The 12,408-nt window shown below is 36.8% G+C and overlaps 1 protein-coding gene across 2 annotated transcripts in view; it reads right to left on the minus strand.

Annotated features, from left to right (window-relative positions):
• The window catches only part of LOC124556576 (1-phosphatidylinositol 4,5-bisphosphate phosphodiesterase eta-2-like), a 409,152-nt gene that overhangs the window by 33,995 nt on the left and 362,749 nt on the right, over positions 1-12,408 (minus strand). For both annotated transcript variants that reach the window (XM_047130534.1, XM_047130533.1), the window contains exon 12: positions 4,196-4,375. In XM_047130534.1, the coding sequence (XP_046986490.1) occupies positions 4,196-4,375 (180 nt within the window). The remainder of the gene's footprint in view (positions 1-4,195; positions 4,376-12,408) is intronic.

Below are 12,408 nucleotides of genomic sequence, written 5' to 3' on the forward strand. Positions count from 1 at the left end.
AAGCATCATGCATTGTTCTATTGACAGCCAAATGGATTTCATTCAGTATCTCTATCTATAGCCCTAAGCTTTGTTTTACACCTATTACGCAGTACTCTTTGTTTCTTTAGAAATTTATTTAAAGTGGCTGTATACTATAGAGATTCCCTCCCATTATTTACTATTCTACTGGGTACATATCCATCCAGTGCATGGTCAACTATTCTTTTAAACTTGAGCTAGAGTTCTTCTACATACTCCTGACCATTGCTGAAAGTTTCAAGTTCCTCATTGACATATGACACTATTGATTTTTTTATCTGGTTTATTGAACATACATATCTTTCTGCTTGTTTAGTTGTCCTTTGTACTTTGGTAATCATTGTAGCCACAACTGCATTATGGTCACTGATACCAGTTTTGATGTGGACACCCTCGAAGAGGTCAGGTCTATTTGTTGACATTAGATCCAATATATTTCCATTATGAGTGGGGTTCCCACCTATTTTTTCTAGGTACTTTTCACAGAAGGCATTTAGTAAAATTTCACAGGCTGTCTTATTAAACCCATTGCTAACAAAAATGTAATTTTCCCAATAAATTGGATGATTAAAGTCTCCACCTGAGAAATCTCCATCTGAGAGATCCAGGCATGGTTCACAGTCTGTTTTCACAATTCATCTGCCAGTAACTCTCTCATATTTTTCTACCTTCATAGAAGTTTATAAAGCATCAGGAAATAGGCTAAATTCCAATACTGAAGTATACGATACCAAACATAAAATTGAACCTTACGATAGAGTTTTGGGTTAGTAGTTGGTGACACACATTTGCAGGTGAATTACACAATACATTTGGGCTAATGAAATAACTTTACACGAACTTGTCAGCAGTTATTGTGAGCAATCCTATCAGTTATGATTTTGCACCATATGGAATAAACAGACATAATAAAAAGGAAAAATAGTAATGTATTTTCTTTTATATATTCTTCTAAATACAAAATGAGAAATATGTAACTCTTTGACATTGTCAAAATGTGTGTTTAAAAGATACCAAGCAAATTTTTTTTGTTTGACACTTAATTAAATATCTTCTGAATATAATTGCAAAATTTGTTTTCATGAACACTTTTAATTGAAAGTCATACATTTAAAAATAATAAGGTAAATGAACACATCATTTCTCGAATCTTTGATTATAAATGAGAATTTAATTTAGTAAACAGAAACTGCACTTTTGTTACATTTAAATTGTGGTTTCACTGTAATTAACTTTTGTTTAGAAAACTGTTAGTAATTAGAAAAGTTTTTCCTTCTCAAATGTTCACACATTGAACCATAGATTAGAAATAGGCAGAAAGTACATAAACTGTAGGAGATTTAGTGTCTCAGTTGTTATTTTGTCATGAATACAGGCATCAGCTCGTTAGTAACTCAGTTATTTGTGAAAAATTGATGCTGTGACTATTTCCATAAATTTTGTAAAGAAAATGTGCCTAGAAGAAAACATAAAAGAAAAACAAAATGTATCCATTGCAGAATAGTGTTTTAATGGTCACCTATAAAAATTCTGGACTACTAGATGAGAGATTTCAAAAGCATCTGCAAACTACCTAAAATTGCCAACAAAGGAGCTAAGTACCATAGCAAAATTAAATGTTATTTATAATTTTTGCTTTCCACAATACCATTTCAAGTCTACAGATAGCTATAACTTATGCTAAGGTAGCAATGAAAAGTAACTTTGTGACATGGTTTCTGAACTATTGTTAAGCTACATGAAATCATTTGTAGGTTATGCAGAAGTAAATTTTATGATATATGTACCTTATGTGGGAAGTGAAGTCATAACTGGTGTGTTGATCTAGGATATTTATATCTCAGATGATTAATGGAAGGTTAAAGTTATAAGTTCTGCATTCATCATTGGACAATCACTCTTAGTTGAAACCATTTCACATGGCCACAGTGTAAGAGTTATTTTCAGGACTAATGGTTCACTCTGCAGTACAGTGTCTACTTACTTGTGAAATGTTGCTAATATTTATCATTTTTTCATGTTATTCAATTATATTTTGGTATTTTCATCTTTGAAAGAAATAGTTGGAGCCAGATGACTTTTAAGTACATGTTTAAAAATTTAGTAAAATTTTCTACCAATATTGTTGCTAAAATACTCTTGTCTTTCTATAAGATGAGAATTTTCTGAGGTTCTTTTGATTTTCCAGATTACTTTTGATGTTTCTATTTTTTTATTGCTGAACTGTTCAAAGTGCCCTCCTTTCTCTGAACATCACCAGTTTCTTCATTTCTGAGCTCATTGCTCCAGTGCTTCTTCACACTCCTCATTCCACCAGATCTTCTTTTTGTTCATGCCAGTCAACTGTTTCCACTGTCTCAATTTCTTTTCTAAATACATCTATATTTTGTTTGTTGCTGTGGTTCTGGGTTTTTCTTTTCTTTCACAAGGAAGAAATCAAGCTTTAACCTTACAGATATAGTAATCTGAATCAAATTCCCCAATTCTGACCACTTTAACATTAATAACTGCCTTGATATTCCTTTTGGATATGGCTAAGTAAACCAGCTAAAATTCTCCCAGATTTGGATTTGGACATAACCAAATTTTGATTTTTCTTGATAGTTTGTGAAAATGTGTGGACATCAGTTTTAACCGGAACATTTTACTTATGTTCAGCCCTTCACCATTTATGTTCATTCATAAGTGTGCTGGATATTCTCCTACAAAATTTTTAAATTTCGATTTTTCTACCAACCTGGCAACTGAAATCACTAGAAAGTATTTTAACACAGTTTTTAGGTATGTTGGAAATTGCAGATTCCAAAGGATCCTACAATTAACCATCAAGTTACTTTCCATTAGGAATGTGGATGTACTCAGTGACTATGATACGACTTTCAAAATGATGGACCACAGCTGTCAGTCATCTTTTACTTTCAGGTTTTATTAAGCAGATCTAGATTTTGGCTAGTGCCTAGCCATTATCAATCTGTTATATTGTAGTATCAATGCAATCTGTCATAATATTGACAATTCTTTTGTTTGCACAAAATGCTGTTCCAAGAATGGCATGTTTTCTATTAATCTTACTGCTGATTTCCCTTTATAAATTCTGTAATGTTGTGTATCAACTACATTTTCATCTAAGAATCTCATTTTCTGCAACTCAAAGATTTGTATATGGTTCTTCTGTAAAAATAATTCTGATTCCTTCTGCTTTCCAAATTTTGGAAGAAAATTCATATCAGTGTTGCAAAATAGTATTCCTTTCTTAATTTAATCTTAGAAAGCATTTCAGTATATTCCAGTTCTTCTTCACTGCAAATGTTGGTTCTCCACAGTATCCTATTACCCAATGCATTATAAGATGTATTTGTGTATTCCTGTTCTGAGTTACCAACAGGGATAGTGCACCCATTATGCAAACATTCCATTTTGTGATTTTAAGCTGTAAATTGAAAAGAGCAGGAAATGTTGGGTCATACCCAAATTTGCAAAATAAGGTCAGGTTGTTAGTCTGTAATTTTACTGATTCAGTCACCACTAGTGTGTTCTCATTATTTTTCAGTTTTTTTCATTCTGTATTTCCACAGTTCAAAGTTTTCTATTCAGGTATGTTTCATTTAAAAGGTTTTACATATATTATAATTTGTTGTATGACCCTGTGTCATTGACACAGATGTTCAACTGAATGAGGGGAAACTGGGGTAAATATTAGGTCACACAATAGCTAGACGAGTGGTACATATGTGGGTAATAAACTGGAATTCAAGAACACAACCAGAGCTACCATTTATACAATAGCCAATTATGAAGACTGATACCTGCCTAAGATGACACTTACTTGTTTCTGACATATGTAATTCGCTTGATGGATGGTACTACCCAGCAGGACATATGTGCTGTGCCATTTAAAGAAAAAAGTGATAAGTCTTCTGTCTAAGGTTGTAATTGCAACAATGCACATTGTCTGTAGAATACACAATGAATTTTCTTACCCAACTAACACTTGTTTTTATTAGCAATTTCTATCCAGATTGCATCATAAGGTTTTTATGCATGTATTCTGACAAAACCGTGTGAAGTACTATCAGGTTTAATTATATCCAAAAGTTGAAGAGTCAGTAAGGGTTAAACTACTAACAGCTAATCTGCATTACAACTAATATCAGCAACAAATGTATGAACTTACCAATTTGACACCCAACATTCCAAAATGGAATTGGTTTGTAATTGGATGACATTGCTCGTCTACCAGAAGGATATATGCGGCTAAGCTGAATAAGATTGTGTTTCACAAATTCAGGACCACTTTTCTGTATTAATTTCATGGCTTTTCTTTCATTAAATGATGACATCTGATAGCATTTACCTGTAAAATATATAAAATTACCTTAATGCATTGTACATCAAGAGACCTGGAATAGAGTAATGAAGTAACACTGCAAAAAATTGAGCACTTGGTCTCAACTTAGTTTGCTAAGTAATGATAACAAAATCTGAAGGTGAGAGATTTACACACATCTATTTTTTTAAACGACTTTTCCCTATTAAGATAAGGAATAAAAATTTAAATAAACACAAAAACATCTGTTTTTAATCTGATAGATGGAGCTATATATTTATTTCAATTTCATACCATCATGTCTTCCCTGAAGTATTCCACTCCGGTCAGTATAAATTTTTGTGATCATTACCCACACTCTTCAAACCAATATTACCAATTGTATTACAACTCAGAGACCCTGCTTGCTTCAGTGATGACAGGACACAAATGTGTCCATTTTTCATGTTGTTTTCAAATAGGTAATACATGCCAGATTTAAAAATTCAGTTTTATTTATTCATTGCTTATTTAGGCTGACCAGATTAAGGCCTTAAGGCCCTCCCATTCATGTGGCCAGGAAAAACACATGCCAAAGATATTACAAAAACATTCACAACAATAATAATTGGCACTAATAATAATAATAATAATTTTAAAATTTTGTATAGGCTGGAGCAGCCACTGTAGGATGAAATCTTTTTGTAGAAACAACAAACGGCCAATCAGTTGCAAAATGGAAGGCTTCTTAAAACCCCGATACTATGGTTTCAATGTTTATAACATCTGTTCAGAAGGAAATATTGATAACTGGATTACATGTTGTGGCAGATGTACTATTACACACCATCCTTACGCCTATTGCTAGTGCCTTATCTTTCTTTAGCCCAAGCAGTGTGTACATGATTAATGCACTAGCTGTACATTGATGAGGAAATCCCAAATGATAACAACATATGGCTATGGTGTATTGTACTACATCTGCATCAGCAATTTGGGCAGCAGATGGCGCCACACTGACACAATGCACTGTTACAAATCAGTTACTTCAAGGACAGTTTGGAGCCACATGCCTTGTAGTGTGCATTCCACTGACCCCAAATCTAGGCCATTTGCGATTTCAGCAGTCTCCAGCAAGAGCTCACTGGAGGGCAGGGTGGACATCTGCTGTGTATTCTGATGAAAGCTGGTTCTGCTTTGGAGTCAGTGATGGCTGTGTGTTGGTTAGAAGGAGGTGAGTTGAGGGCCTGGAGTTAACCTGTCCACGTGCTAGACACACTGGATCTACACCTGTAATTGTCACCTGGGGTACGATTTTGTATGGCATCATGAGCACTCTCATGGCTATCTCAAGCTCATTGTCTGCAAAATTGTACGTCAGTGTGGCGATTGGATCTGTTGTGCTGCCATTCATGAGCAGCATTCCAGTAAGGTATTGTCCAACAGGATAATGCCCGCTCACATACTGCTGTTGTACCGCAACATGCTCTACAGAGTGTCCTTTATCACCAGATCTATCTTCAATTGAGCATGTGCGGGACATCATCAGACGACAATTCCAATGTCATCCACAAACACATTAACTGTCCCTGTATTGACTGACCAAGTGCAACATGCATGGAACTACATCCCACAAACTGACATCCAGCACCCATATAACATAGTGCGTGCACATATGCATGCTTGCATTCAACATTCTGGTGATTCCACCAGTTGTTAATGTACCAGCACTTCACATTTGCAATCTGCAATGTTAATCACTTAAATATGTATTCTCAAAATTTCATTACTTTACATTAATTTTTTTTTACTGTTGTGATTTTTTTCTCTCAGTGTAAATTAGTTTAGCACATTGGAAGCCATGTTTAGTATTATCAGAAGTGAAAGAAATAAAAAAAAAGAGGAGAAAACTGAAGTGAAAGTGACAGTGGCTGTTAGGAAAGAACAGAATTTAAATAGAGAACTTTGCCAATAAAGGGGAGGGAAAAGTTGTGGGGGGAGGGGGGATTGGTGAGAATGAGTTGTAGACTAGTATATGGGAGAGATGGCTATTGCAATAAAAGATGGACGATTAGCTGTCTTTCAAAGTAAGGAAGGAATTTAATTTCTCCACTGTTTTGAGGAAGATTATTCCAAAGTTTGGTTCCTGATACAGAAAATGATTTAGGGGACATAGCAGTGTTATGTGACAGTATAGAGAGGATTTTGCTTTGTTGAGAATGAGTATTTCCTGCTGTGCTGTTCAGATAGTAGTGGAAGAACTGAAAATGAATGAGAAGGATAGCAATGATCAAGAATATGATAGAGAAAACATAGAGTATGATAGTCTTCATGCTTATATGCATGTTGCCATGATAATTGTTGTCAGGCTTGAGTGATATGGTTGAAACAGCATATGTCACACGGGCATTCATCATCATTTCTAGCATATTTGAGCTTTCATATGAAAGTCTTTGGAGAAGAGCATCACCATAATCAAGTATAGGGTGTATTAGTGACTCTACAAGATTCTTTTTAAACTCAACAGGAAATACTTCTGTATATTTCTGTAGCGATTGAAGTGACACTGACATCTTCTTACAGACTGCAGTTGTGTGTTCAGTCCAGTCTCAGTAATGGTCCAGAATTACCCTCAAATTCTTTGCAGAAGAGGAAAAGGTTATTCCTGCACCATTTAGGATTATGAGTGGAAGAGATTCTCTGAACTGCATGGTAATATGTCTTTCATGAATGATCAACATTGCTTGCATTTTAGATGGGTTAAGTTTTAAACCTATGTTCTGCACCCACACTGATATGGCAAGTAAATCAGCATTTACATGCTGGATGGCTGTGCACAGGTTTGTTGGATTTGCACTTAGATGTAACTGAAGGTACCCAACGTATAGGTGACATCTGCAGTGAAAGAGATTAGTTGACACATCATTAACGATACATGCTGTGTGATCAAAAGTATCTGGACACCGGGCTGAAAATGGTTTACAAGTTTGTGGTCCCCTTCATCGGTAATGCTGGAATTCAGTACGGTGTTGGCCTACGCTTTGCCTTGATGACAGCTTCCACTCCTGCAGGCATATGTTCAATCAGGTGCTGGAAGGTTTCTTGGGGAATGGCAGCCCATGCTTTACGGAGTGCTGCACTGAGGAGAGGTATTGATGTCGGTTGGCAAGGACTGGCACGAAGTCGGCATTCCAAAACATCCCACAGGTGTGCTATAGCATTCAGCTCAGGACTCTGTGCAGGCTAGTCCATTACAGGAATGTTATTGTCGTGTAACTGCTCTGCCACAGGCCGTGAATTATGAACAGGCGGTCTCTGTCAGTCAATAGACGAGGTCGGCCTGTACGCTTTTGTTTGTATGGGTCCCTTCCTGTTTCCACTTCACTATCACACTGGAAATAGTGGACCTAGGTATGTTTAGGAGTGTGGAAATCGTGTGTACAGATGTATAACACAAGTGACACCCAGTCACCTGACCACGTTCAAAGTCTGTGAGTTCCACGGAGCACCCCTTTCTACTCTCTCACGATGTCTAATGACTACTGAGGTCACTGATATGGAGTACCTGGCAGTAGGTGGCAGCACAATGCACCTAATATGAAAAAAAGTACATTTTTGGGGGTGTCTGGATACTTTTGATCACATAGTGTATTATGAGAAAAGTAAAGGGTTCAATACTGATCCTTTTGGGAGCCCCAATACTACGTCCTTCCATTGTGACCTTTCCCTTCAAATCATTAGACACTGCTGGGGAGATGTAAGGTATGAGTGGAAGCAGTAAATAGCACTAGAAGAAAAATTTTGACTTATAAGTTTAGTAAGTAGAATCTCAAAGTCAACAGTGTTGAAAGTTTTGCTGAAATCTGGAAAGCACACAATAGTCTCTTATTGTTTGTCTATAGTTTGTTTCAGTTCATCAGTCACTTTATATGACCTGTTGTCAAGTTGTGATTTTGCTGGAAATTAAACTGGTATTCTTCTAAAAGATTATTTGATGCTAAATAGCTAGTAATATAATAGAGGGAAACATTCCACGCGGGAAAAATATATTTAAAAACAAAGATGATGTGACTTACTATACGAAAGGGCTGGCAGGTCGATAGAAACACAAACAGACATATACATACACACAAAATTCAAGCTTTCGCAACAAACTGTTGCCTCATCAGGAAAGAGGGAAGGAGAGGGAAAGACGAAAGGAAGTGGGTTTTAAGGGAGAGGGTAAGGAGTCATTCCAATCCCGGGAGCGGAAAGACTTACCTTAGGGGGAAAAAAGGACGGGTATACACTCGCACACACATGTGTGGATGGATATGTGTGTGTGTGCGCGAGTGTATACCCGTCCTTTTTTCCCCTAAGGTAAGTCTTTCCGCTCCTGGGATTGGAATGACTCCTTACCCTCTCCCTTAAAACCCACTTCCTTTCGTCTTTCCCTCTCCTTCCCTCTTTCCTGATGAGGCAACAGTTTGTTGCGAAAGCTTGAATTTTGTGTGTATGTATGTGTCTGTTTGTGTTTCTATCGACCTGCCAGTGCTTTCGTATGGTAAGTCACATCATCTTTGTTTTTGAATATAAATAGCTAGTAAGCTGTTTGTGATGGACTATGTATTCTAAAGCCTTGGATAACGCTGGTAGAATGCAAATGGGGCTGTAGTCAGAAGTTTGTTTGGCAGATTCCTTCTTAGGTACTGGTCTTATGAGTCCATTTCCAGGCTGTTGGGAAGATGCTGTAGGTCAGAGAATGGTTAAAAATGTCCAATGTCCATTATTTTGGGCTGTAGTTGATCAATGAGAAAACTGATCATTTGCACTGTTACGTTATTGCATTTCAGCTGCCAGATGAATTTGTGCACTGGGCTTCCTGACCAAGTTATTGGATACAGAAAAATATTTTTTGTTTGTACCCTCAAGCGATGCTTTAAGGGAGTCAATGGTTTTACACTGCTCAAGTAAAGATGTCAGAGTGGCAAAATACTTATTTAGATCCTCAATAGAAACTAATGGTTGAGGTGCAAATTTAGGTCTGCCTATTCCTAGACCTCGTATATTTTTCTCCAAGATTGCAAGTCTGTGAATGTCCTCGGTTAGGGAGTGGGCAGACCTGAGGTTTGCATTTCTCACAGTTGACTAACTCAGGTACTTGCTTGTAGTTGAGATGATTATCAGAGGTTTGATGCCATTTATATATATCCTGTGTGCTGCATGTCTGACAATCATAAGGTGCTTGAGGTGGTCTGTAAGCCATGGGGCAGGTTTTCTCCCCACTATTACTGTTTTTAGAGGCATGTGTTAATGGTATAAATTATGTGGTTTCTTAGTGAAATTAGATACTTCACTATTTATGTGAAGGTTATTTCCTGTAGTTGTCTATCAAGTAGTATCATAGGCATCAGCTGTAAGTTCAGATATATTCATGCACATAAAATCTCTTTGCAATTTGTTCTTTTGCAATTTGTTCTTTGGCCATTGCAACGAGTAAGTAATAAATATTACATCATGAACAGACAAGCCAGGTGCAGAAATCTGATTAGTATGAATTACTCTATTTGGAAATTTGGTTGTGAATACAGTGATTAATGTATGAGTGTCTGCTGTATGGTGAGTAGGCCCAAGTTGAAGCAGCGTTATGTTTCAGCAGGAAAGTACAGGCATGAATTTTGATACGGAGAAACTTTTGTTTATCAAATTATGTTCATATCTCCAACTACAATTACATGTCCATGCAAAGATTCAAAACTTAAGAGAGCAGATTAAAAGCTAGAGAGCTGTCCAATTGTGGATGAATCGTATATTGCACAGATAAGATACTTTCTGTTGACAAGTTCAGTATCTACGAACATGTATTTGGGCTTTTTATCCTTATTTTTAGACATGAGCATGGCCTTGGGGTACAAATTTGATCATACATATTCTGCCACATCACCCCCTCATCTGTTATATCTGTCATGTCTCAGGAAAATGTAACTATCAAGTCTTACACAACTGGAAGGGATACTTGGCTTCAGCCATATCATTGACAGGAGTGTGGCATGAAAGTTGAGGTCCTGAAATATGCAGCAGCATTCAGTCAGGTGGGCTGGTAAGGACAGCGTATTTGTGTGGACGAGCTGTAGAGTGGAGCTATCATGAGTTGTTTCTGCAGTTAGCTAGCAGGTAGGAGGCACAGCTGTACTGGAGACAGGCATAGCCCAGTGTCTTCAGGAATGCAGTGAGGAAGGGAAAAGGGAGGAGCACAGAGGTGAAAACAGGCAGGTAGGGTGTCATAGAACAGAGGCTAGGGAAAAGAGGGAGGTTTGAGGTTAGTTACACTTGACCAACACAGTGCATGCAAGTCAAAGCTACTTGAGTTTTCTGGAGATCCACACAACATGGCAAAAAAGTAAGCAGTGTATAAAATATGAGAAAATGTTAATAAAAGAGTGATTATAGTGAAAAGAATAATGTGAACTGGAACTGTAAGAACAACAGATTATTCTGAAACAGAAATAAAATAATAATGTAAAAGGAACAGTAAGAATAGTGGGGTAAACAATATGTATAACAAGAGAAACTCCCCATTGCACCCCCCTCAGATTTAGTTGTAAGATGGCCCAGTCAATGGCCTGTCAAAAACTGAACACAGATCAGCCATGAAAACAGGAAGATGGTGTACTGAACAGCCTGAAACAGCAACATTGTCATGGGGAAGTGGTCATAGTGTTGGAGTGCCAAGTGGGCGAGCAGTGTTCAAAACTCTATGGTGCCATTTATTTATTTACTTATTTTTCACACCATTATGAACTGTCCATCCAGTCATTGAAATGTTTGTTCTCTTTCTGTAGTCTTGGCAGTGGTCATACTATACATTGGTTATAGAATATGAGTCATGTGGTAAGAATACATTACTGTCACAAGTAAATGTGATGAATAGTGAAAGCAGCAGGGGAGATACCACATAGACGTCTCACAGAAATGAAAACAGCAAATAAATGGGTGTGAACTATGTTACAACAAAGGAATTCAAGAGGCAAGACCTACAAAATGGAATGCAATGTTTTGACAGAACACACAGAAACTGTGTGATTGTGAAACTTATGCATTCATTTGTTGCACCTTATGTGACAAACTATTATGTTTTCATCATTTCGTTGGGAGTGATCACATTCTCATTCATACAAACACCTATATTGGGCAAGCAGGGCATATCTCACTCACTTATCACTCATGCAAATTAGGTTTGTTACTACGAGATTCCTATCAAATGACACACATACTGTCACTAATGCCATGTATGATACACCAGACGTATTTTCCGGTGAAGGATTTGGTTGACTTGTCGTCTTGTCATCAAATATTTGCAGTTCCCATTCAAAACCTGCTTCCTTTCGGTTAATAGGGTAGTTATGCAGGATCAACTGTGGACCTTACACCTTGCTGCAGATATTATATCATGACACAGACAAAAATTTGAATAAAGAGGGGGAAAAAATGCATCAGGAAGGTTTGAACATGGCTCCTCCACCTGGTAGTCCAATACTGTAACCATTTAACCACAACATCATTTTTCTGCCCAGCCTGCTCTATATAGCACTTCATGTTCTTGGACCATTCACTGTTTCTATTTTGCTTTTTTTTTTCATAGTCCAGTACATCTTCTTCCTGTTATCATGCTTAAACTGTGTTCAGTTTTTGACGCGCTGTCCATGGGGGCTTTTCATCACTAAATCTGAGGGGGTGGAATGGAGAGTTTCCATTGCAAGATTAAGTTACTAATAAATAAAATGATAATTTGACAGTAAATTAATAATCTGAATCAAAATCCTGTGAGAATAGTGAAGTAACAGCAAAATAACAACTATATTGGTATTAGAGGAAGCAAAATTGAACAGAAAATTTATAACTAGTACTAAAACTAAACCTAAACAAACAAATAATAATAGCAGTAAACTGTTTTCAAGGAAGTACCATGAAATGTTTCTTTACAAAATAAAGATACAAAATAAACACACCAACTATAGACAGCAAAAGCTGACACATTCTTAGCTCTTAAAGCACAGGCTTTTGATTTCATTTCCATTGCAAACTGATCTTTTTCCATTTTT

This window comes from Schistocerca americana, chromosome X, assembly GCF_021461395.2.
Source record: "Schistocerca americana isolate TAMUIC-IGC-003095 chromosome X, iqSchAmer2.1, whole genome shotgun sequence".
NCBI classification, from domain to species: Eukaryota; Metazoa; Arthropoda; class Insecta; order Orthoptera; family Acrididae; genus Schistocerca; species Schistocerca americana.